Source organism: Carcharodon carcharias, chromosome 17 (assembly GCF_017639515.1).
Source record: "Carcharodon carcharias isolate sCarCar2 chromosome 17, sCarCar2.pri, whole genome shotgun sequence".
Classification (NCBI taxonomy): domain Eukaryota; kingdom Metazoa; phylum Chordata; class Chondrichthyes; order Lamniformes; family Lamnidae; genus Carcharodon; species Carcharodon carcharias.
This window is the reverse complement of record NC_054483.1, coordinates 77,043,305-77,071,101: the sequence shown is the minus strand read 5'-3', so window position 1 is coordinate 77,071,101 and position 27,797 is coordinate 77,043,305. Positions and strand designations below refer to the sequence as shown.

Genomic DNA, 27,797 nt, shown 5'->3' with positions numbered 1-27,797 from the left:
TGTTTCTCATCACTTTCAAACGTGAATGTGTTGTAGACTTCTAGGGCTGCTTCCCCTGCTATGCAAAGATGGAAGACTGTACCAAAGGGTCTTTTTTATCACTGCCCGTTGCTGTGAGGTACAGCTTGAATCACTGCCGGAACCTCCTCCAGTTTTATGCAAGATTGCTCTCCAAACTGAGCTCTATAGGTGGTTTCAGAAACTCCATTGTTGTGTTTAGTTTACTTCTGACACCATGTCTTGTTTCTTGTTTTATTTTAATGATGCACACAGGCCGTCGACATTGTAGCTGAGCTAACTTCCTAACACAAACACATATCCGCAGTGTCTGAATTCTATCAAGGCAGGGTCTAACATGTGCTATCTGACCTTTGACTCCCAGGTCAGGTGACCCCATACATTATGCAGAGTATCCTATAGTATCTAATACTGGAGTCCACAACCGCAATCAGCTATTATCACAACACCATCCTCTCCAGGACCTGCCTTACAGTCACAACTAGTATCTCAGGTGTCCCAAACTGGCGTGACACAAGCCAGCGAGCTGCTGCCTCTGAATGCCCAGTTGGCATCCACAGCTTTCCAGAGTTATAGAGATGATGCCCACAATCCAATTTCTGATGAACCTTGGGCCTCTGTGGTTGCCCCAATCCTGATGGGCCTAAGATTCACCCACATCTCCTTTCACTGAAACTTTGCGAAATGGCAGAAACAGATAGAAACTCAGCAGAACTGGGTCTCACCTATTCTCTCAATTCTGATTCGTGATCTACTAGACTAATGTCGTGGCCTTGGTCAGAAATTCAAGTATACTGTGCTTGTGGAAGAACACTGAGGGCTAAAATCCACATTTGTATCAATCTTCCAAAATGAAACGCCGGTATACACTGTTTACTCTCAGTTACGTTTATCAGAACAGTAACTTACCCTGATTTCAAAAATGAAAAGCAGAAATAATTAGTGTACACTCCACAACACCCCACGTGCTGATATATAAGCAAAGGTCAGCGATACACAGAGGTGATTCAATTAAAAATCACACATGCTGTGTAATTCTGGTTTTATATAATATATCCAATGAGAAATAACAACATAATTATATCCAGTCACCTACTTGTTGCCAAATTAAATTATAAATTTGTACAGCAGTTTGAAACTTACCCGCTGAAGAATAGTTCTCATTTACAAATTCAGAATTCTCATTCACGAATGCAGAAAGATCTGAAGGCTGGGGATAATCGGGTTTATCTTCTTCCAATTCGCTTTGTATTCCAGAGTAGGACCATTTCTGGTTTGTCACTGAAGATGCCAGTTTCTCTTCATCAGTGGCATGTTCCACCGTGCCAATTACTTGTGGGGTCTCAGGGGTAGTAAGTGGGGTTGATTCCTAAGATGTTAGCATCAAAAATATTCATCTTGAAATCAAGCAGCATTACCAGCTTAAAGAATCTCTTTAGAAGGTATACTTGGTCTGTCAGGAGCTTGTAGCACAACCAAAGCATTATAAATTACAAACGCAAGCATTACTTTGCAAAATACTCATGTTCCTTTAGGAAAATGCTTATATCAAGCTTTTATATCAGAATATCTGGCTTCCAAACTAGGATATCAAGGCTAACAAATATGTTGTACACTGTAACATTAAAACTGATAGTGTGTCAAAAAAGACTAAAATTTAAGTCCACAGACTGTTTTATTACTCTTGAATTAACCTTTTGTACAGTTACAGCCTTCCTCCAACTCCCTCAATTACCCCTCCTGTCTCCTTCCATTTGTCCACAAAGTCAATGTAATACTGTAGTTAAGGGTTCTGGAATTAACTTGAATCTATGTTTACTGACCTGCGAGGATGCTTCAGATAGTGAGGAACGCTTCGGGGATCTCTTCACCCTAAAAGTATTTCTGAAGATAGAAGCAATGCATTTAAAATCTTCAACTGAACCAACTATTACTTGAGAGCAGCCAAAAATACTTGAGCTCTGGTTAGCAGAATTTTAGATTGACAAGTAATGCAAAGTGCCACTTAACAGCTTCAAGCCCCACAACCACAGAAACATGGTGAATATTTCTTTCATTATAAATTGTGTCCTTTCATAAATGGTCATTTCAGAACATAATAAACAAGCTGGAATTGCTGAAGGAATTTGTTCACTGCTTTGCAGATCAAAGACTAGCATATCTAGATCCATCCCAAAAACTTAGCAAGGAGTCCAGCTATCATAAAATCATAACCTATCCTGTGTATTGAATCTGTCAAGGAGTTCAACTTGAAATTAAGTGAAATTGTCAGCAAAGCTGGCCAAATTTTTATTTTTTTTAATAAAACTTGCAGCAGTATTGCTGCTTTGGAGCTTAAGAAACTAGTGGGAACTGCTGGACAGAATCACAGTATAAATAAAAATCAGAATGACCATCGGATCCAAATAACATCTTGCCTGGTCCACACAATGCAAGTACACTTAAAACATTTTTTGGTAGGTGCCATCAGGTAACTTGAAAGGCCATTTCTGGCCAAGGTACAGCACAGGTGGAAATAAAAAAAACTGACTATGCTAATTTTTTATTTAAAAGACAATGAAAGCATTGGGTAATAGATAAAACCAGGCAAATGCATCAGCAGCTCTGAAATGGCAGCATCAAGGCACACTTGGAGCAGCTGCAAGCATGCTGGACACAGGGGATTTAGCTGTACCTACAAAAGAGAATGATAGCTTCACTCCTTCTACAGTCCTGACACAAAGGTAGATCCATAGAAAAGAGACAATGAGCCAAAAAGAACTGACAAGGAGAATGTGGACAAGCAAAGGAAAGGTTCGTTAGAAAGTTGGACAAACTTTCTTAATGATAGACATGTAGCTAGATTGTGTTTGTGAATTAATGACAAAGGGCAATCTGAGGAATGAGAGAATGCATACAAAAATCCTTCAGTAAATGCTCGAGGCTCCCACATAAAAGGGTGGTGCCCATGATTACTATTTAATGCTGGTACTTAGAACTGCTCCACTGCAAAGTTCTGTTAGATCATTTGTAGAGTTGAAAATGAGTACACAGGCTCAAATATTTGCTGCTGGTGAAGGAACCAACATGTCACATGTTTTCAGAGGAATCTGTAAATATTCTTGCATATATGTTCATCAATTGGACTGGAGGTGGTGGCGCGGGGATATAAGGCAACAAAGAATCAGTGTGGGAACTAATCAGCTTTTTTGGTGGATCCTCCTTACAATATAATTGGCGAGTTCTCTATGCAGAACATATTCCCCTTAAGGTATCTTGACGACATGTATGTACAAAGTCAGGCAAGGAGTCCACTTGAAAAGTACCTTCCACAGTGGCTTAAGGGGAGCTGTATTTAGCACGGGAATCAAAAAACAGCAGCTCTGTGGAGCTGCAGGCAATGACTGCAAAACCTAAGGCAGCAACTAGATAACATTTCAAATTGAATTAAGGTGCAAAACCCACATCAACTACCTCCAAAAGCTTCACCCAACAACACACGAGGATTCCGCATCACTGGAACTAGTCACCTACAGACTTGTATCACAGGAGCAAAATCTGGAAATTGTCAGACTGGCAGAGAGTAAAACAGCATTGGGATCTGAATTGTATCATTTGACACCTATGTGCATAAGTGTGAATATCCCTATCTGTTTCTAATGGGAGTTTTGGGAGACAGGTTGCTAGTCCACCTGTTAATTAGAATGGTTGTCAACCCAGCAGTAAGTTGTCATGACTATTTGCTGCCTGATTTTGGTTTCACTACTGCTATCTATGTGCAACTGGGCAGTAATAGAACAAAAATTGCCACCACAGTGATCAAAGCCAGTTAAATTATTCAGACTAAATCTGGAGTTATCAGTGATCAGCATAGTGTAATAAAACTAAAATTTAATTGAGAGCCTCAAACAACATTGTAAACCATGAGAGTGAACTTGGGACTCTTTTTATAGATATTCAGTGAGCCCAGAAATAAAACTGAAGACTTGAACAAAACCTTCATTCTGGCTGGTAATATAGCAATTGAAATGTAAGTCAAAAGGACAGCAAAGTCACTGATTAGAAGCTGAGCCTATTGTGATGTCTTTCTGACAACCTGGTAATTGCTTTAGTGTTCACAGCAGGGTTAAATAAGGGAAGTCACTTTGAAGATGAAGAATTTATATTAGCACCATAGCTTTACAATCATTGCCAATCTCAGAATATGTCCTCAATATGAACTGGAAACCATGCCATATATACATTCTTAGTGCAGTTTATTCCCTCTGGTATTGTTCTCAACAAAAATATTGTAGCTTAATAAGTCTCCTGTGAGAATGATGTATTGCACAAAAATTAGAATACTTTCCATTGAATTCTGAATCTATGTTGTAACCAGGTTTACAGTTTAGTGAACACAATCTTAAAATGACAGAGGCTATACAGAGCATGCTGCTGTCTCAAATGGATCACCTACTGTGGAAATCAAATTCATCATTTCTTCCTGACACAGACATTTAAAAACATTTTCATTTTTAAAATAAGTGGTTAGTGAATTGTTCAAACATTGCACAGGACAATGGATTGGCGAATATTCTGAGATTACAGTTGTCCTCAACAAAAACTTGTATTTGCATAGCACCTTTAACAAGGTAAAACATTCCAAGGCACTTCACAGGAGTAGTATCAAACAAAATTTGATACAAAACTGAATGAGATCTCAGCAGAAATGATTAAAAGTTTGGTCAAAAAGAGTTTTAAGCAGTAAGGAGGAATGTGCAGCAGAGAGGAGAGTGAGTTAGGGAGGGAGCTTGAGGCCCAGGCAGTTTAAGACATGGCTGTTAATGGTGAAAGACTAAAATCGGAGATTCTCAAGAGACCAAAATGGCCTGGTGGTGGGAAGATATCGGGCATGTCACCCAATGCCAAACTACACCAAGTTTCCTGCCTTCCTGCTTCAAAGCTCGTAAAATTCTGGCCCTTGTCTCTGCCAATTTTGTTGAACACGTTTAAGGTAATAATAGGGGCTATGGCTGCCAACCCTCCAAGATTGGCCTGGAATCTCCAAGAATTGAAAATCAATCTCCAGGACACTGCTGTGTGCAACCCTGGAGAAAAATCATCAGGACATTAAAAAAGATGTTTTTCTTCTAATTTATAAAAAAAAATTCTTGGAACATTTCTCTTCACCAGCTATAAAAATATTGAAAATGGGGAAAAAGGGCTGTTTGGCTAACAGTCAAGCATCATCCAATTGGGTGATGAGTCTTTTTGCTTTCCAATTAACTTAGGAAGGCAGTGCATCACAATGATGGATGCGATGGCCGACTAATGGCTGGAGCATAGGGGAAAGTCATGTGATGAAACCTCCAGGAATACAATTAAACACAGTTGGCAACCCTAGTAGTGGCACAGCAGTTGACCTTGACTTCCCTGGGCTAGGGAGTGATGGGAAGGGGTAGTCAGCCAGGATTTCCACTTTTTTCTGCTGAGCAATAGTCCTGATTGGAAGGTGCGTGAGCATGGTGAGGACAGGATAGTCTAATTGTGAGGCCTTCCATGAAACACGAGACACATAATAGCCATATAGGCAAGGTTGGCCTGTAAGCCAACATGAGTCAACAACTTCAGGAGTGGCAGTGGCTATAAATTGATAGGTAATTAATAAAAATACATCCAACAACTTATACTTTTGTTTTATGCCTTTTATCAAAGTAAAAATATTATTCAAAAAAGAATAACTTGCTTATTTCAAGTGAGATAAAGTTGTGCAAAACATTTGTTTGTTTTTATTGATTTCGGAATTTTAAAGGTGTCATTTCAAAGGAGTGCTTGGTTGCATTTAAACATTTATTAGTAGTTAAAGTGTTGAGCATTTCTTATTTAGCATGTCATTCATAGTGTGTACAAGCAGCCAACCTGTTAAAGTCTAGTGAGGTAGAGAATCAGAATGTGAAACATTAGTAGTTCTGCAAAATGTATACCTAATGAATGTTATCATAGGCTGGGCATTTCAAAGTGTAAATAAGGCACAACAATGGAAATAGAAGGCAATATATTACTGATCAAATAATAGCAGCAATACTATCGGCTATCAGAGCAATGTAAAACCCAATGCTATACGCACTCAGGCATTAATTTGGAGTTTTCACACGGTGATGCCAATGTGATAGTAAGAACCCAGATTACCAATACATCAACCTTTTTTTTTATATTCATTCATGGAATGTGAGCGTCACTGGCCAGGCCAGCATTCTAGCCAATCCCCAACTGCCCTTCAGAAGGTGGTGGTGAGCTGTTTTTTTTGAACCGCTACAGTACATGTGGTGTAGGTACACCTACAGTGCTGTTAGGGAGGGAGTTCCAGGATTTTGACCCAGCGACAGTGAAGGAACGGTGATATATTTCCAACTAAGAATGGTGAATGGCTTGGAGGGGAACTTCAAAGTGGTGGTGTTCATGTGTCTGCTGCCCTTGTCCTTCTAGATGGTAGCAGTCATGGATTTAGAAGGTGCTGCCAAAGGAGCCTTGGTGAGTTCCTGCAGTGCATCCTGTAGATGGTACACACTACTGCCAATGTACATCAGTGGTGTTGGAGGGAGTGAATGGTTGTGGGTAGGGTACAAATCAAGTGGGCTGTTTTGTCCTGGATGGTGTCAAGCTTCTTGAGTGTTGTTGGAGCTGCACTCATCCAGGCAAGTGGAGAGTACTCCATCCTCCTGACTTGTGCCTTATACATGGTGGACAGGCTTTGGGGAATCAGGAGGTGAGTTACTCGCCGCAGGATTCTGAGCCTCTGACCTGCTCTTGTAGTCACACTATTAATATAGCTAGATAAGCTCAGTTTCTGGTTAATGGTAAGCCCCAGGATGTTGATAGTGGTTTACTGATGGTAATGCCATTGAATGTCAAGGGGTGATGGTTAGGTTCTCACTTGATGGGAGATGATCATTGCCTGACACTTGTGTGGCATGAATGTTACTTGCCATTTGTCAGCCTAAGCCTGGATATTGTCCAGGTCTTGCTGCATTTGGACATGGACTGCTTCAGTATCTGAGGAGTCACAAATGGTGCTGAACATTGTGCAATCATCAGTAAGCATTCCCACTTCTGACCTTATGATAGAGGGAAGGTCATTGATGAAACAGTTGAAGATGGCTGGGCTGTGGATACTACCCTGAGGAACTCCTGCAGTGATGTCCTGGAACTGAGATGATTAACCTCCAACAACCACAACTTGCTAGGTATGACTGCAACCAGCGGAGAGCTTTCCCCGATTCCCATTGACTCCAGTTTTGCTAGGGATCTTTGATATCACACTCGGTTAAATGCTGCCTTCATGTCAAGGGCAGACACTCTCACCTCACCTCTGGAGTTCAGCTGTTTTGTCCAAGTGACCCTGGCAGAACCCAAACTGAGCAGGTTATTGCTAAGGAAATGCTGTTTGATAGCACTGTTGATGACCCCTTCCATCACTTTACTGATGATCGAGAGTAGATTGAGGGGAGGTAATCAGGCGGGTTGGATTTGTCCTGCTTTTTGTGTACAGGACATACCTGGGCAATTTTCACATCACTGGGTAGATGCCAATGTTGTAGTTGTACTGGAACAGCTTGGCAAGTTCTGGAGCACAGGTCTTCAGTACGATTGCTGGAATATTATCATGGCCCGTAGCCTTTGCAGTATTCATTGCCTTTAGCTCTTTCTTTCACAGAGCTGAATTGGCTGAAGACTGGCATCTTTGATGCTGGGGACCTCCAGAAGAGGCCGAGATGGATCATCCACTCAGCACTTCTGGCTAAAGGTTGTTGCAAAAGCTTCAGCCTCATCTTTTGCATTGATGTGCTGGGATCCTCCATCATTGAGGATGGGAATATTTGTGGAGCCTCCTCCCCCAGTGAGTTGTTTAATTGTCCACAACCATTCACAACTGGATGTGGCAGGACTGCAGAGTTAGATCTGATCCATTGGCTGTGAAATCGCTGTCTATCACTTGTGATTTCCGCTGTTGGCACGCAAGTATCCTATGTTGAGGTTTCACCAGGTTGACACCTCATTTTTAGGTATGCCTGGTGCTGCTCCTGCATGCCCTCCTGCACTCTACATTGAACCAGGGTTGATCCCCTGGCTTGATGGTAACGGTAGAGTGCAGGACATGCCAGGCTATGAGGTTACAGATTGTGCTTGAGTACAATTTTGCTGCTGCTGATGGCCCACAGCGCCTCATGGTTGACCAGTCTTGAGTTGCTAGATCTGTTTGTATCTATCCCATTTAGCACGGTGGTAGTGTCATACAACACGATGGAGGGTATCCTTAATGTGAAGTCGTGACTTCATCTCCACAAGGACTGTGCGGTGGTCACTCCAACTGATACTATCATGGACTGATGCATCTGCGGCAGGCAGGTTGGTGAGAATGAGGTCAAGTATGTTTTGCCCTCTTGTTGGTTCCCTCACCACCCCTCAGATCTAGTCTAGCAGCTATGTCTTTTAGGACTCGGCCAGCTCGGTCAGTAGTTGTGTTACCAAGTCACTCTTGGTGATGGAGATTGAAGTACCCCATCCAGGGTACATAGAGTACATTCTGTGCCTTTTCCACCCTCAGTGCTTCCTCCAAGTGGTGTTCAACATGGAGGAGTAATGATTCATCAGCTGAGGTGGTGGGGGACCGAGGTGTGGTAGCAGGACAGTATGTGGTAATTAGCAGATTTCCTTGCCCATGTTTGACCTGATGTCATGAAACTTCATGGGGTCTGGAGCTGATGTTGATGACTCCCATGGCAACTCCCTCCTGACTGTATACACCTGTGTCGCCACCTCTGCTGGGTCTGTCCAGCTGGTGGGACAGGACAAACCCAGGGATGGCGATAGTAATGTCTAGGGCATTATCTGTAATGTATGCTTCCATGGATATGACTATGTCAGGCTGTTGCTTGACTAGTCTGTGAGACAGCTCTCCCCATTTTGGCACAAGCCCCCAGATGTTAGTGAAGAGGACTTTGCAGGACCAACAGGGTTGAGTTTGCCATTGTCTTTCTGGTGCCGAGGTCAATTCTAGGTCGTCCGTCTGCTTTCATTTCTTATTGATTTTCTAGTGGTTTGATACACCTGAGTGGCTTGATAAGCCATTTTGGAGGGCAGTTAAGAGTCACATGTCGGCCAGACCAGGTAAGGATGGCAGATTTTCTTTCCTAAAGGACATTAGTGAAGCAGATGGGTTTTTACGACAATCGACAATAGTTTCATGGTCATCTTTAGACTTTTAATTCCAGATTTTTATTGATTGAATTCAAATTCCACCATCTGCTGTGTGGAACCTCATTGGAACCCAGGTCCCCAGAGGATTGGCCTAAGTGTCTGGATTACTAGTCAAGAGATAATACCACCACACCACTGCCCAGTTGTTATGAAAAGTCTTTAAAGTGTGTAATTCTATTTTTGTATCTGTCAAATATTAACTGCTAGAATGGGATGCATCACTGTCCTGAACTGAGTATGATGCCAGAATGGCAAACAACTGTGAGAAATGGAAACAAAAGCAAACCTCAAATATTCTGCACGTTAAATGAATCTGCTCAGATAAAGGAGCAGTTTACAAGTAAAAATAAAATTCTCCTGTACATTCTCCTGAAATCAGCATCTAGTAAAATAAGCAGATCTAACCAAATCCAAATTTTCTGCACTTGAAGTAAAATTCAAACTGGCCATCTTATACATAAAGATACATTTCCACACATTACACACCCACACAAAGTGTGCTCATGCAATGCAGTTCCACCACAATCATTTTTGTTTCTGTTTCTCTAATCATTGTGAAACAACTTTTATACCCATCATATCAATTGCCTAAGGAAGTGTCAGGTAAGTCACAAGGAAGATGCTTTGGAAGAGCCTTGCACTTAAGAGGCCATGGAAGGAACACGGGTGGTGGAATCCCAGGGCAGTGGAGTAACTTTCCTTACTAGGCCCGGAAATTGCAGCAATTGAGTGGGATATAGGCAGGAAAGCAGAGTTAAAATTGTTCTCATCTCTTAGATCGAGTTACTTCAAACTTAGAAATTCAAAAAAAAAGTAACTTCTTTCGAACTGTCCAGGATTTTTCTCTGATATTCTCAGAAAAGGCAAATTGTTCTATAGAAAATCATTTCAGTTAGTTCTAACTATATTTTGCAAATGACTTCTCAAGATCTGTAATTAGTTATTCTGAAATTAGTTAAAGACAATAAATAAAAAATAATGACCACAACTTGATAAGGAAAGAAGTCATAATGTGCTATGATACTGTGCTTGAGGTAATTGATTCTATAAACATTCCTCTTATAAGTTCTTAAGACAGTCTTTCTCTCCTGATATTCTTACTATATTCAAAATTAAAGTTCGTCACAATCCACCAGCCCTAAATACTTTCTCCAGGATCTTAACACTCAACAACTTGTTCAAAAGTAATTTTCTCAAAACATGGATTATTGCAAAAATTCCAAGTCCATGTTGAGATTTTATTTTGTTAAAATGTAACATTCTCCTTCCCTCCCCATTGTGCCACTGAAAATAAAGGTGATTAAAGTCAAAAGTTTAATTTACTTTAGGCCTTAATTTTAATAATTCCAGATTATTTAATAATCCATCTTAAACAAATTGAATGTTGTATCACTGAACAAGCAGAATCACATAGGATAGATCAATAATGAGCAACAGAGCTGATTCCACTCATTTTCCTGACAGTTTTAAGCAAGTGTGGCTTTGTACAGATATGTAAAAAAAACAATTAAAGTATCAGAATATCATATTTTTTCAAACATCCTAGATTTGTCGAAGCTGCACTAATATTTTACCAGCCATTACCAACCCCCTGCCCTCCCGCGCGACTGGCCAATGCCCATTCTGACATCACAAAACATTGCATCAGATATTTGCAATCCTGGATACAGTAACAAGCTAAAAGATGTGCTGAGATGAACTGAGGTCATGCGTAATATTTGCAGTTATCAGAAATAGTTTTGAATATTTTAATGTGAAATTAGAAATTGCTTATGATGAAAATGGAAGAGGGAAAGAGATAGACAAATAGACATAAGGTAGATCAGGACACAAGCAGAGAAGCAGTTACTGAAAGAGATGCTTAAAAAACATCTCCGCCACATCACCCCACCACCACCCCCACTCCCCTATCCCATGAGTGATATAATAGAAGCTCATCTGGTTCTATCCAGAATTGACTTGCTTTTCATTATACTTTGAAGCCAATTTCTAGGACAGTTCAAAACTTTACCACTTCTAGGTTCTTCTGTAGAAATAAAAATAGTCCAGGCAAATGTTTTCTTTAGTAACTGAACTGCACTTTCTATGAAGAAGTTTGAATTCCCCTTTTGTGCCAAACAATTCTTTTCCATCAACAACTCTCAATTCTACATTAACCCAGGCTTATAGAAAACTTGGGGGGTGGTCTTATGGCTCAGTGGGTAGTGCCATTGCCTCTGAGCCAGAACCTCCAAGTTCAAGTCCCACTCCAGGACTTGTTGGCCATGGGAGAAGTGTACATTACACAGGACAAGCAAGTTGATAATCAACATAGTAATCCTTCTAACACTCCCATGGCAGGTGGTAAAAGTGGAAGAGATTCCTGGTCAGCAATGCTTGCCACAGAGTGGTGCCCCTCAAGTTATAACCACTTGCCTTGTGTAACAATTAAAACAAAAATGTCAACAATGGCTAATTACAGACACATACAAAACTTGAATATTGCTGTTCGAATGTAGCCTTAAAGTCCTATTGAAAACCTGAGATATTCTATCAATTAATGTAATAGTTAATAAAGGTATTTCTGAATACCTTTAATTACATCAAATCATCTTATTGAATAAATAACACCAGGGTTATTTGAGTCACCAAACAAGGCAATACACAAATCATGATCAGACAAAATGGTGGAGGCTTAAGAGTAATTCCAGATAATTGTACAACATAATCACAACAGGATCTATGAAAATGAAATACTCATTAATAACTTGTCTATTGATCTAACCATCAACTAAAAATGTTAGAATTACTTTGTTCTAAACGCCCTTTTACGTCTATTCTGATGACCCTTGAAGATGGAGATACTTTTTATCTATGTTCACTATCATTCAAAATATATGACCCATTCAAGTTTCCAAGTTAATTCATGTCCTGTTGCAAGAAATGTTTATTCTGGAGGTGATAATCCTCATAAGACAGTATTTGAAAAAGGTTAAAATGGATGTTCCTGAATTTCCGAATTGGAAGTTTCAAAAAGAATTGACATTCATGTCCATTCCAGTTATTGGCCAACTTTTGATCAAATCTGAAGCATTTTGGCTACCAGCTGATGAAGATGCTCAGTCTTTAACCTGTGGATCCTTGAAACCACATGTTAAAATGTGTTCTCCAATCCTACAATCATGCTATGAATTTCAGTAGTTCCCAATTGGATAACTGAAGGGAGAGCTCAAAGACGAAGGAAGAAATCTTCCCTGTGAAAACACCTACTGTGTGATCATCACACTTTTGTTGGCTCAGCAGCAGGGGTAGACTAGCTTCTACGAAATGGTGCGGGATTCTTCAGGGTTTTCAGGGAAAAAAGGGAACGCCAATATGAAAGCAACATGGAACCATTCATGGGGGCATTTGTGAAGTTCCTCACTTTCCCATGTCATCAGTTCACCTCTGCTGAGCAGTATCAATACTGGAGCGAAGTTCAGTATGAAATGTCTAATTTGCTCATCTTCCCTTCCTACCATAGCAGATGTAATCTATTCCTCATCCCACTCTCGCAGGAAGAAGAAGAAGGTGGAATATGAAAATATAAAGATATTACAGATATACTAAGAGAAGAGAATGCTCACATTATCATAACTGTGAAGTTGAAACGATCTGGTGGCTTGAAATTAAAATGGAAGTTTAAAGGCTTTTTCTTCATGTAAATGTCCTGTGTAAAATTAGCAAAGTCCACGAAGGAACATAGGCATCTCTCTCTGTTAGACAATTGGTTATAGCTTGAGGGGCACTAGTCTCCGTCAAGAATGGTTGACAAGCACTCTCCCACTCTTACCACCTGGTGTGAGCATATTGGAAGGATTAGCTGGTTGATTATCAACCTGTTTAGCTGCATTCCAGCAGTCCTTCTGTGCCCAACAAGTCCCGGAATAGGCTTGAACCCAAAGCTTCTGACTCAGAGGCAGGGGCATTATCTGCTGAGCCACATGACCCGTGTAAAAGTATGTGAATAGAACAAAGTTCATGTTTGACACCAAACACACACACATGGACTATACGCACAAATAGGAACCAAAGTTAATAGCCTAATCTAATTTAGGGGTGCTTGACATCAATTGTACTGTTCGCAACCACCGCAATCAGCTTGTTTTATTTGTTCATAGGTTGTTGGCAATGCCAGCATTTACTGTCCATCCTAATTGCCCTTGAGGAGGTGATGGTGAGCAACCTTCTTGAACCCGCAGTGCAGTTCAGGGACTCTAGGATTTTGATCCACTAAAAGTGGAGGAAAAGCAATATATTTCCAAGTCAGGATGATGTGTGACTTGGAGGGGAACTTGCAGGTGGTGGTGTTCCCAAGTGCTTGCTGCCCTTGTCCTTTTAGGTGGTAGAGGTTGACAGTTTGGAAGGTGCTGTTGAAGAAGCCTTAATGATTTGCTGATGTGCATCTTGTAGATGTCAACACTGCTGTCATTGTGCATTGGTGGTGGAGGGATTGTCAGTTTAAGGTGGTGAATGAGGTGCCAATCAAGAGGGCTGTTTTGACCTGGATGGTGTCCAGGAAAGTGATGAATATTCCATCACACCCCCGACGTGCCTTGTAGCTAATGGACAGGCTTTGGGAAGTCAGGAGGTGAGTTACGTGCCACAAAACCTGCTCTTGTAGTCACAGTATTTATGGAGCTGGTCCAGCTAAGTTTCTCATCAATGGTAACCCCCAGGACACTGATGATGGTGGATTTAGTGATGGTAATGTCGTTGAATGTCAAGGGAGATGATTAGATTCTCTCTTGTTGGAGATGGTTATTGCCAAGCATTTGTGTGGCATGAATGTTACTTGCTACTTATCAGCCCAGGCCTGAATATTGTCCAGGCCTCAGCAAAGAATGTGGGTATACAAACACTGACTCTTATTGTGCAAAATAAGTTTGCCTCAAATTTACAGAAACCAACACCCATTTTCTTCTTATTTAACCTCCCTTGCCACACTCTGGGTAGAGGATCTGCTCCCAGGGCACTGCTAGAAGTATTTTCAGAGTTGTCAGGAAGAGCGCTAAAGTATTGGGCAGAAGTAAAGAATGAATATGTATCTCTTCACTTCATACTGTTTCTTATCAGTCCCAGTATTTTACTCAAAAGGGTTTGCATCTTTGGATTTCTGTACCCCAGAGGGTTTTTATGCTCCATTATTGTATGTACCTAAGGATGAGATAGACAGATTTTTAGTCTCTCAGGGAATCAAGGGTTATAGGGAGCAGGCAAGAAAGTGGAGCTGAAGCTGAAGATCAGCCATAATCATATTGAATGGCGGGGTAGGTTCAAGGGGCCACTCCTTGAGGTCTACTCCTCTTATTTCTTATATTTTTATGTACCACCAACCCATCTTCAGATCTTTTTCAATACAAAGTACTTCCTAGGAACAAATAAGCTGGTATTTTCTAAAACACAGATAGCTTTTTTTTTGTAAATACAACAGCCTGTAATCAAACAATTCAGGTCACTGGAAAGCTGCAAAACACAATATTGATCATTAAGACTCAGTACATTTTTGTACATCTTGCTAAAATGAACAATTTTTGTTACTTACGTCTTTAAAGGTAGCCTCTTCTTCTTCGATGTTTTATTATTAACATCCCCCTCACTAGTACCAGTGTCATCATTCACCTCGAATGAAGCAGGGGAATGGGAAGGGGATCCTGAGATTTTTGTAGAAGATTTAAATGGGTCCACAGAGTTATCACAGTTGTCCATGTCAAAACTGAATGAAGCATGAGGCAACTTGGGAGAATTTGGAACCTGTACATTACTGCTAAATGGGTTGAAATTAGGATCATCCCATTTAGAAGGGTCAAATGAATATGTGGTCTTTGGAATAGGGATATCATCAGGATCAGCAGTTGAATGAGATGGTGTAGCAAGAGCATTGTCTACCTTTTCAACTGTTGGAACCTTCTTGATTCCTATCTTTGGCTTTCTAAGTGGCATCTTTCCACCTGATTTTTTGCCAAATTTCTTAGGAACAGGCTTTTTATCTTGTTCAGTTTCAAAACTGTCTTTATCCTCAGAATAATCAAATTCCAGCCTCACTGCATGGCCCACAGCTGGAGGATCTGAAAGTGTTCCAGACTCCAGTGCTATTTTATCGGATTCTTTTAACACAACAGTAACAGTCTCACTTTCACTCTGTGCTACTGGTATGTTTTGTTGTTTATCTCCACTTGCAAATGGATTATGGTCAGAAAGATTATCTGGATCAAAGCTGCAGGAAGCCTGATGAGGAATGGGAGAGTCCTGTTGATTTACTGCACTTTGTAAACTATTGCAGGATGATTGCGATATAGTCACTTCTTTATTAGCCTCAAGGACTGTAGGCCTTGCTTGAGTTTCTGCCGCAGTTGGGTTCTCTGTTGGTTTTTCTGCTTGTGTCTCTGCTGGTTTCTCTGATTTAGTCTTCCTTTTTAAAGATAGTGGTCTAGGTTTCTTTTTCTTGACACCATGAGCATTATCTGAGGCTATGCTAAAGGCCTCTGCCTGCAAAGTTTTTGCCACATCCTCTGTGCGACCAACATCTGTAGTTCCATCAGACTTCCGTGTGAATGGAGGAGATTGTGGTGGTGCCGAGCTGGTACTGCTTGGAGCATGCAGAAACTTCTCACTGGCTTGTCCACAAATCTTGGAACCTTCTGATTTCACAGGTGAACTTGGATCCAAAGGGGAGTGAGGTTGGAAAGAGTCTAAAACATCAAGACTATCAAAATCAATTTTATAAGCTCCACTGCTGGCTATCGGTTTATCTTCATCAAAGACAATTGAAGCTGACTCAGGGAGAGGTCTGAAGGAATCAGTTTCTTGCAGCGAGTTTTCAGGACCAACAGCAATCTGATTATCATCGGGAAAAAACACTGAAACAGAAATAAAGAAGTGATTACTATACACTTAGTGGAAACAAATCTGCATTCACTTTTGTTCTTTAAATTCAGATAAGCACTTCGACCCCAAACACTCAACTGTAAGCAATCCAAATCTTTTAATAAAGGTCATGTAAACATTTTTTAAAATTCATTCATGGGATGTGGGTGTTGCTGGCTAGGCCAGCATTTATTGTCCATCCCTAATTGCCCTTCAGAAGGTGGTGGTGAGCTGCCTCCTTGAACCATTGCAGTCCATGCGGCGTAGGTACACCCACAGTGTTGTTATGGAGGAAGTTCTAGGATTTTGACCCAGCGACAGTGAAGGAATGGTGATATATTTCCAAGTCAGGGTGGTGAGTGACTTGGAGGTAAACTTCGATGGTGGTGTTCCATCTGTCTGCTGCCCTTGTCCTTCTAGATGGTAGCAGTTGTGGGTTTGGAAGGTGCTGCCTAAGGAGCCTTGGTGAGTTCCTGCAGTGCATCCTGTAGATGGTACATACTGCTGCCACTATGCATTGGTGGTGGAGAGAGTGAATGTTTGTGGATGGGGTGCCAATCAAGCTGGCTGCTTTGTTCCAGATGGTGTCAAGCTTCTTGAGTGTTGTTGGAGCTGCACTCATCCAGGCAAATGGAGAGTATTCCATCACACTTATGTCTTGTGCCTTGTAGATAGTGAACAGGCTTTGGGGAGTCAGGAGGTGGGTTTCTCGCCCTAGGATTCCTAGCCTCTGACCTGCTCTTTTAGCCACAGTATTTATATAGCTAGTCCAATTCAGTTTGTGGTCAATGGTAACCTCCTGGGCGTTGATAGTGGGGCATTCTGTGATGATAATGTCATTGAGTGTCAAGGGGCAATGGTTCGATTCTCTCTTGGTGGAGATGATCATTGCCTGGCACTTGTGTGGCGCGAATGTTACTTGCCACTTGTCAGCTCAAGCCTGGGTATTGTCCAGGTCTTGCTGCATTTGGACATGGAGTGCTTCAGTATCCGAGGAGTCATGAATGGTGCTAAACATTGTGCAATCATCAGCCAACATCCCCACTTCTGACCTTTTGATGGAAGGAAGGTATTCGATGAAGCAACTGAAGATGGTTGGGCCTAGGATACTATCCTGAGTAACTCCTGCAGTGATGCCCTGGAACTGAGATGATTGACCTCCAACAACCACAACCATGTTCCTTTGTCCTAGGAAGAGGTTCTAAGAACAATCTTTTCTCTGACTCTGTGGTGCCGGACTGCTTGTCTGACATGCCCTCTTCGATAAGTCTGCATTCCCTCTAGCTAAATATTGAGAAGGCTAAAGCTGTCATTTTTTACCTGTGCCACTAAACCTCACTTCCCCCACCACACCTGCCTCTCCTGGCCACTATCTCATGCTGGACCTTACTGCTCACAACAGTTCTGTTCAATCCTGCCAAACCTACATTTTCTCAATCAAATTCGTTGACCTCCCATCTTCCACTCTCTGAACTCAGCTCATCCAAAACTCATGCAATTTGTTCTGTTACCCTAGTGCTGACAGGTCCATTTTGAAATTAGTCTTCATTCTATCAGGGTAAAATTCGTAAGCGAGGAGGAGAAAATGAGGTAAAATATTGGGCTGGATTTTCATCCTTGAGTTGGATAGTTGAGTTGGTAAAATTCCCAATTCAGCCCACCTACTTGAGGAACCATGAAGGAAGGATGGGGGACATAACCTGGCAAATAAGGGTTGTTTGAGGGGGGGGAAGTGGCTTGTCATACTGATAGATTTTTGGGCTCTCAGCCAAAAATACATAATGAGACATGGTTGAGAACCAGAAATACATTAGTTTATTGAAATACCTGAGCCTCTGGCTCTCTGATCTATGCCGTCAATTTCACAATGTTTATTTGCCCAAGATAAAGAGCTTTCAAGTGCTTACAGTTTCTGCTATTGATATTTCAATTCTCTAGATGATGGAAACTTTTATTGGGCTGTAGTAAAAAGGAGTTTTTTTAAGAAAATAGAAAGTTATCAATGAATAACTTTTTCAGCTTTTTTTCAAACATCCTACTATCACTTTGGCATGTGATGCCAAAGGGAGTAGATGAGGGACATACCTTGGCATGGGGGGCATGAGGAGCCATAGAGGGTGGGTGGGGAGCATACCTTGGCATGAGGGGCCATAGGGGCTGGGTGGAGGAGCATACCTTGTTATTGGGGGGGGGGGGGGGGGGAAGGCAGGGTGAGGGAAACTCATGAGGAGGTCCTTTGGGAATTGACTTTCAAAAGGTTCCCTCATCCAGTTCACGACACCATTGAGTTGCCATGAGCAGCAACTTTTTGAAAAGTTGGGCCTGGCTCCATGAAAATTGCAGATGACTAGGCCATGCCTATCCCTGCAATGGAGCCAGTCAGGTTGAGAGAGCAGGATGCGGGCTCACGACCTGAACCAGCCACACCCTTGAAAGGCACTCCAAAAATCGGAAACCTCAGGAGGGGTCCAGAATCCCGGAATTGGGACCAGTCCGCCATTTTTAAAGGGCCTCCTAAGTCATCCCAATTCAGCAAAAATCCAGCCCAATACTGACTGCACCCCTTCCCTGGGTGTGTTTACTCATGCTATATCAAACCATTGCATATTTTGCTACTTATCGCAGTTATCACCAGTTTGAAACTATTACCCATTGCATGCAGCAAGTTAAAAATTTTGCTTCTTTACAAGCAGCCTTTTCATGTTCATTGCTTTCTTATGTGAATAATAATATTTGTAGTCTGTTCCAATTTTGTGTGTGGTTTAATTTTGCACCAACCAAACAACTTCAGCGATTCAAATAATATTCCAGCAACGTTGTTCCAGTAATTACAATGTCCCTATTTATAGGGTTAGAACATTCCATGTTCTGATATCTAACTCTTATTTCCCTATGTGCTACTGAGTAATTCATCCTCCTTCAGCTTTTGTCTTATTTTATTATGTAGTTCGGTTGGGATTATTCTATAATGTTGTTTATTTACCACCCAAAGAGGTTCCTGTTCTTGTTCCAGTTTGCTTCGGCACAATGGAATTCTTAAGACACTTAAATCTATGAAAAAGATCCAGACTAAGCTCTTTTTGACTATTCGTTGGTAAAGTTTGGGTGATAAAGGCAGATGTTAAATATCTTCCTCCTGAAAAGCTGCTGAAATTCTAATTGGAAAATTAATTCACAACCAGAATATACTTGAAAATAAAATTCAAATCATAAACAGAAGTTGCAATCAACAATCACAAAATGTAACATTCATCATGAAACTTGCCACAAAAATAACAGGGCATCTGGAAACTTCTAAAGCTTCTCGAATGTATTAACTGTGAAGCTGGAAGTGAGACTACGTTGCAAATTTGTCATTTCTATTCTTCTACTAAATGAAGAAATCTGGATAATGAAAGCAACTGTGTGCAAAGCTTTCTGCTACCAAACACTCAAAAGGTTAGTAACATAATAAGATCAAGAAAGATATCATAAAATAATCTTGGCTATAGGAACTATAACAATATGGGTAATTCCGAGGATGGTGCTAACAGCAAGAATCAAGAAATGATGGCGAAGAGAGTAACCCAGTGAATGAATACAGAAACTAATAGCTTAATAGCGAGCAATCCACATCAATTATATCAAATCAAGTCATCAAATGGACAGGAGTACCCCGCTTATGTACAGTCAAAAGTAATAATTGGATTTAAAGACCCAAGTTTGAGATCCTCAAGCCAACCATAATGAATTCATTTAAATGTTCTATCAGTGGTGTTACAGCTGGAAATCTTAGGTCAAAGAGTTGTAATAAGAGTTAATGTAGATCTAAAGGTCAATTGTATCCAAGGTCTAATCAGCATGGTTCATAAATGAGAGAGGAGTTGTTGATATTGAGCTTAATGAATAGTAAATGAACGATGCAAAGGATACTATGGGATGGAATTTGAGTCATTGCATTAACCTTTAATGTTATTGCACGATCTTGTTGTCCAACCCATCTCCTTTGCTTGCTATTCATTAGAAACTCATCTTTCCATGGAGTAACTGGATAGAGAGAGCAAGATTTTCTGCTTTAATTGTGCCACTTTAGGCCTGTCAATGGGGCTGGCTAGTTACAAATTCCTTTTGCTTTCAGAATTGCCTGCCAGAAAGGGGGGGAAGGGAGTGGTGGGGGCATGGTCTAAGCCCTAATGTAGGAGAGAGGGGGACTATTCAAAGTTAGCCGGAATGACCAAATTTCGTGTTATTACCACTATAAAAGAACACCAGACACTGGCAATGTCCATGTTACTGGCACCCAGAATTAGTAAGCACCACTAAAGGGGCCTATGAAGACTCATTTTCCCTCAGGGCGTCCATCATGGGGTGATTGATTAATTCCTTCCATCCATGATTTTAAGATTTTAGGTGCATATCTTGCCTGCAGGCTGGTCCTGCTCAACAGGATCCTGAGGCTACAGTTGCCATTTCACACACTCCCACACCCCAGCAGAACGGTGAACTTCCCAGCGTAAATGGGAATAATGCAGCAAGTCCACCTAAAATACATAAATTAACCTAACCCCAAGGAATTCACCAAGGTCAATAGTTGAGGTATGGAAATGCATTCCACTGAACTTAGCAAAGAGAAACTCAAAATTCTTAGAAATAGCAGATCTTTTTTAAAAAATTTTTTTTAAGTGCATTCTTCCTTTCCCCAAACTCTCAATCTCAAAAAATGTCAAGTCATTGTAATGGAAGCTTGCGAGATCATTTAGGATCTTTCTTTTCTTGGGATTTGAAATGAAGCCAACTAGGCCATTCACACTTACTGCAGTGTGATAAGATGCTGAAGCATGAGTTTCTGATCTAAGTTTAGAATTTCTGATCTAAGGTTAGGTCCCTGTTCTCTGATCTAAAAACAATCATGCGAACAGCAGATTATTTAATGATGGAATAATGAGTGCAAGAAGCAAGTTACTGAAAAACTTACTCAGAATAAAACTGTAATTAACACTGAATTTATACTAATTAAGACAAAATTACGAATTATAAATAGCAGGAAATGGTAACTCAAATAGCAAGTGACACCAAGTCAACGGAGAAAGAACGGTCTTAATGCCTTGCTTCTGTTTCCTTGATAAATTTGCATGGTCCTTTCTTTTCTTCTTCCATCCCTTGTTATTATTGAATTTATTTGATGCATGCACACAGTTACAATTAAAAATAGGCAAGATAATCCCACTTTGGAGGAGAATGTCATAATGACCCTGATTATCATTTCTATCAAGATCATTCAGTCACTTCTGCCTTCAATGCAATTCTAAATTTTGAAACTTTGCACCTCAAATGCTTGCTACTCTCAAAAACATAAAACAGCTTCCTAAATCAAATTATGATCAGAAGATCTGAAACTGAGTTCTTCAGCTGTCATAGTTCCACTTGATATAAGGAGAGATGATAGGCATCATATGCTCGGGAAACTGAGCAGATATAAGGAGGTGAAATGAGCAGCGTCCATAAGCAAAGTGCAGTTACAGCTCAGCTTGTGCAACAGGGATGTTTCCTCCTGGCACAGCAAGCAAACATTTTCACAGAGTCCAGGATCGGCTTACCCCCACCCACCTCCGTAATCTTGTCCCGTGTCCCCCAACCGCCACGATCCCCCTGGCCTCGATTATCTAACCACATCTCGCCGTGATCCCATTCCTTTCATTCACCTCACCTCCCACCCTGCCGATTTCTCTGTTCTGCCCTCCCTCCTCTCTGCTCCTTAGATGCAGCCCTGCCCCATAGCTTTGTCCTCCTGTCAATCAAGCTGGTTCTCAGGCAGGCAAACTGCAGAAAAACATTTAAAAGACTTCCTTCTGGAACTTCTATGGTATGTCCGGGAGACCCTTGCTTCCAGTTTGCCTGTCTCAGGAAATCTTCCCACTGCTCGCTCCACAGCCTGAGTAAATATCAGGACTTCTCACTTTTGGAAGCGTTGACCTTACTTTTAAGAATTGTCCCCAATATAAATTTTTAAACAAATCACCTTTCTCATGTTTTGCTCACATTGTAGCAGATGTAGGACTGAGATCAGAGGCCAATTCTCTCTGGAACAACTGGGAAAGGAGACAGGAAACGACAGCTGTGTGCTCAGAGGCACTCCTGATGATTCATCATCCGTAGTCACCGAGCACACGCATTTGGCTCCAAAGTGAAACAGAACAGAAGGAGGAAAATATTTACATTGTCTAAAATCGTTTTTTCCCCCCGGTTCTCAAGCTCAAAGTAATCTGAATGATTATAACCTATCAGACAACTTTCCAATGTGGTTAAAAATGGGACTCAATATATTTCAGTCACGTGGAGAAATCACCACCATGCTCTTATGGAACTTCAAACACATTTTCTAATGAACGTCAATATTGCCAAGCCACATTATTGCATTATGGGGAAAGACAATCATCGGGTGGGGGTGGATAATGACGAAAGAGAATTTTGACATTTTCAGCTGCCTATTCCAAGCCTGTCAAATGCTGCAGCAGAAGGAACATTGACACAGAGGTACATAGTAAAAAAACAGAAGAATATGGAAGGTGTTTTAATTCACACAAAGTGCAGACCAGATAACCAATACCAATTCCAGCAACTCAAAGGGTAGTTTTGCTTTCAGTTATCACCTTGGGCATCATGTAGTAATTAAACTGCAACATGCATTCACAAGGCCATTGTTACCATTAAATGCAACTGAAGAGGTTTCATATCAAATGCAGCAAAACAAATTTCTGCTGAATTGAACAGGGGAAGCTGTCCAGTGTTCAGTCATACTGGCCATAGTGCAGGAGGAAATTAAGAAACTCAGTGAAATTAAAACATCTGCAGTGGAAATATGCTCCAGCATAAGAGGAGGCAGGAGCTGGATTCTGGGAAGTGAATATCTGATGACAGCCTCCCTATCTCACACTACTTTTTCCCCCTAAGATTTTTGAGGTTGTAATATTGATATAAAACCACAGGTAGCTTTTATATTGACTTAAGCCACCCTTAATAATTTCTCCGTAAACATCTTGGAGGAAAATATTTTAGATATGAACAGACGTTCATTTATAACTGTGTGCCCGCCTTTCTACTTGAATTCAATGATAGCAACGAAGCAGCCCCTGTCAAAGTATTTATTTTTGACATGGTTGAATTGAAGTAACTGTAAAATATCAAAAAGTCGGCCATGTTTGATTATGTGAAAAATCTCATTACTAGATGCTAGAACTATATTTTTTGAATACAGTTTGAAGCAAAAACATTTTCTAATTTGTGTACACTACACAAGGATCAAGATACAATCTCCCAAAATTAATATTTTCACCGTTGTACTGGCCATTGTCCTGCTCTGCATTGGGGATGCCAGTCATACAGAAAGGTCAAGTGACACTCTTCCCTTTCCATTCTTCCAACTGTATATTTGAGTATTGCTGAAAAAAGAGTTGTTTTTTATCAAAGTTTTTCATCTTGCACTCATCAGGACAATTCGCAAGAAAATACGAAAGTTAGGGGCAACAACATATTTATACTGATGAGAAGAGAGTGCTGATTGGTTGGCAAATGGACTCTGATTAGTAGAGGTGTTGCCATGGAGAATGCACAAATTGATAGTGAATGACAGTTAACTGCCGAGGATTGTTTGAAATTTAAACCAGGCAGCTTAACTCTGATTGTTCAAGAAATTGCTTGACAGTTAACTGTCAGTCACCATCAACTGGTGCATTCTCCATAAACGTAATTTTACCACCCCGCTTCCACACTTAGTGCAAATCTGGGACAATTCCACTCAAAGAATGGGGTAAGAAGGCAGCCATTCGATCTCTTCTCACCTGATCGTAAGAAAATATATTCAGCATGTGCTGACATTGACAAAGTAAACTAAATAGCCCAAATCTTCCATTCAGGGTTGGAACCCCTGTTTCCAACCCTGATCAGACAAAAATGTACATGTTTACCTTTCTCCGATTTTTCATGGCAATCTTCTGATGGAGGGTCCTGCAGAACTCAGTCAGCACAGGGACCCTGGGCAAGAGCAGCAGAGAGAATCTGTGCAGAAGCTGTGCCCCCTTTTTAAGGCACTCGGTGCCATATTCTGGTAATATCCCAAAGCTCCTTGAAAAGCTTTAGAGGAAAGCTAAGGGGGTAGGGTGGGTAAGGGGTTAGGGTGATAATGAAGTAAGGTGGGTAAGGTAAATGGATAAGAGGGTAAGGTGGCAGCTGGGTAGGGCAGTAGGTGGGTGAGTGGGTAGGTGGATCGGGAGTAGTCAGGTCAGGGGCTAGTCAGATCGGCTCATGGGGAGAGTCAGGTCGTGGGGCTAGTCAGGTCAAGTTGGGGGCTAATCAGGTTGGGTCAGGGGGAAGTTGGGTGGTGGGGACTGGCCAGGTCAGGTTAGAGGTTGACTCCGGGAATTGAGGTGGGAGTCGGGGGTGTTAGTGAGAGTGATTGGGAGGTCAGTTGTATGGCTATCCAGGAGTTAGTCTAGGTTTTTTTCTGTCTAACATATCCTGCGTAACTATTCAGGTAAGTAAGTCGGAACTGTCTGAAATCTCCGACTCCAATTCAGAGTTGGAGAATTTTTTGGAGGGCCCCAGCGAGCAGGGGTATTGCCCATCAGAAGTTCAAATTTTCCAGGCAATTCCCGCAGAGTCCTGCGGTGTTGGGAGTTCTGAGGGGTCCCGTAACAAATCTTCTGGGGTACGTATGGTCTCCAACCATCCAGAAATCAGAAGATCGTGGCCAATGTTCAGCAGAAACATTACAGATCCACAGGAGCTACCCCAGTATTTAAATACAAATTTTGTCACCTTTGGATTGGGGAACAATAATTCAAAGGGAAAAGGAGTCAAACATGGAATCATAATGGTACAGTAGGAGGCCATTTAGCCCATTGTGTCCATGACAGCTCTCTGTATAGAGTCCTGTTCACCCGCCCTGTTGCTACACACTGAAAATTTATTTCTCTCAACTGCACATCCAGTTTCCTTTTGAAATCATTTATTGGCTCTGCTTCCATCACTCTCATAGGCAGCAAGTTCCAGGTCATTACTACTCACTGCATAAAAAAAGTCCTTCCTCGCAACACCCTTACATAACATTCAAAATCTCGAATCTGTGTCTCTGGACTCTTGTACCATCAGCTAATGGAAACAGCTTTTCTTTGTCTACCTTTTCAAAATATGCCACATTCTTGTAAACCTTTTATCACATTTCCTCTCAATCTCATTTGCTCCAGAGGGAGCAACTCCAACTTCTCCAACTTAACCTTGTAGCTGAAATCCTTCATCCCTGGAACCATTCTGATAAATCTCATCTGTACTGTCTCAAGAACCCTCATATCCTTCTTAAAATATGGTGACCAGAACTGCATGAAATACTCTAGCTGTGGCCTAATCAGAGCTTTATAAAGGTTCAGCATAGCTTCCATGCTTTTGTACTCAATGCTTCTATGTATTAAGCCAAAAATCCCATATGCTTTGCTAACCACTCTCTCAATATGCCCTGCCACCTTCTATACACATGAAGCCCCAGGATCCTTTGTCCCTGCACACTCTTTAGAACTGTGCCATTAAGTCTACATCGCCTCTCTTTATTCCTTTTCCCAACATGCATCATCTTAGAGTATTTGTATTTATCAGGAAGATATAATAATTTCCATAATGTTATTTGTAAAGTAGAGTAATAGTGGGGTCTGTGTCTGTGTGTGTGTGTGTGTGTGTGTGTGTGTGTGTGACTTAATTGAATTAGAGACAGCTGGTCTGAAGGCTTTGATGTAAGAAGAGAAGTTAGGTTTGAAATGTTAAATAGGTAAACATGGGTGAAGTTTTCGAATGTGAGGCAGAAAGGGAACATTATCATTTTTAATTAAACCAAACTAGTTTGGATTCTAAAGAGGTGAAATGTTTCACTTGGCCAAGAGAAATTAAGAAACAGTGTGTTTATTTTTTTCAAAGATTACTGGTAAAATTGGTACAATGATAGATTTTTATTATTAGAGAGGTAAAGTCCAAAGACATAGTGAAACAATGGGAATTTGCATTCAAAGGGGAAAATATGTATAAAGGAGAGAAGACTGTGTGCAAGGGAAGGAATTCTAAGATCTAACAAGTGCGAAAAGCCTCCAGCCTCTGTGTCCAAACTACTGTCTGCAAGAACTGAAGTTCCTGAAGTGAAGAAAACTCACTTTGAATTTGACTGTTCAGAGTATAGTGTTACTTGCCTGAGTCTTTTAAAATCTAGTATTTTTACTGTTGCCTTAACGGAGTTGTAACTGGGAATTGGATTAATTAGGAGTGCTAGAAGTTATCATAGTAGTAATTTGTAGCCTATGTATATGCTTAACATTATTCCTTTTATTAATAAACGTTTAATTTAGTTTTGTAAAAACCCTTTAAACCTCGGGTGGCCTTCTTTTTACTGGATTCAAAGCCCACATCTTGAAATAAATACAAATTGCAAATAGTTGTGACAGCTGCTTCAAGTTTCCTTCTGGGATTTGAGCAGCTTAGCATTTAACCATCTGTTGTGCCATAACAGTATTAAAGTCCATCCAGCAATTATCTGCCCATTCTGGTTACCTATCCATATCCTGTCGCATCCTATGGTATCATTCCCACTGTTTGCCACACCAATAAAATAATTTATTTGGTTATTTTACATCACCTCATAAAAATTTATGAAAACTACCCACAAACCACTTTAATTGGCAAAGTGACCATTAGTCAGACTGAACTGCTTCATGTGCTGTTATTCTTCTCTGTGCTGCATTCCACAACTGAAGTAAAATGTCACATAAATAGAATGCACAATATTGTTTTAATTTACAGAGTAAAATGATAGTTATGTAATAGTCCAGGTGACCGACCTTCACCTACACTGGTCGCTCCATTAGCTCATACAGTATTTTTTAAAAATCCAGTACAGTCTGATTTTCTTGGTACACCCTTTTACAAACGAACAATTAGACCTTTGCACACCAGCTGGAGTACTAGATGTCCTCCATAAATGGTTCCCTTCTGTAACAGCAGGTTTAAACTACTGCTTCAATCATAATATCCACAACAACTTTTTCTGCATATATAAATAGAACTCTTGTATGGCGTCATCCCAGTTAACAAAACTTTCACCCACCAAGGCAACGGAGGAAACTCAATCAACAGGAAAACATTTCATTGCAATCTTCCCAATATAATTTCCAGCTAATAAATGCCTTCCTGTTGTAACTATCGCTTTCAAGAGACAGACTCCTGAAAGATGCCGATTTAGCTTGTATCTTATAAACTCAGTTGATCAGCAATTAATTAATACTTTGACAGATGTTTGTGTCTTGCTCATAACCCTCATAACCCTGGCTATTATCTTAACAAGCTTTCAATTTATAGCTTGTTCATATGGTCGAAGAGACCATTTCAAGAACCAAGTTCAAATCTACAGGGAACAAGAAGAACAGGAGAGTTGTAAAAATGAATCTCCAGATCTCTCAATATACTCTCAGCTACAACAGCTGTTAACCTAGATAATAAGGATAGCTGCCCTCAGCAAACTAATTAGCAGCTCCCAATTTTTCTTCCCTCATCAAATATGCCCAGCTCAGCATACTCAACTCAGTGAAGGCCATTACTATTTTCTGTGCAGTGCTGCTGTTTCTCTCCTTATTTTTTACACTATGTGACAGGTATTGTTGCTCAAATTC

At 40.8% G+C, this 27,797-nt stretch overlaps 1 protein-coding gene across 7 annotated transcripts in view; it reads right to left on the bottom strand.

The window, feature by feature from the left end:
* Positions 1-27,797, bottom strand: part of LOC121289978 — a 201,120-nt gene that overhangs the window by 58,368 nt on the left and 114,955 nt on the right. For all 7 annotated transcript variants that reach the window (XM_041210004.1, XM_041210005.1, XM_041210006.1 and 4 more), the window contains 3 exons: positions 14,798-16,112; positions 1,842-1,902; positions 1,162-1,387 (listed from right to left, as the gene is read on the bottom strand). In XM_041210004.1, coding sequence (XP_041065938.1) covers positions 1,162-1,387; positions 1,842-1,902; positions 14,798-16,112 — 1,602 coding nt within the window. The remainder of the gene's footprint in view (positions 1-1,161; positions 1,388-1,841; positions 1,903-14,797; positions 16,113-27,797) is intronic.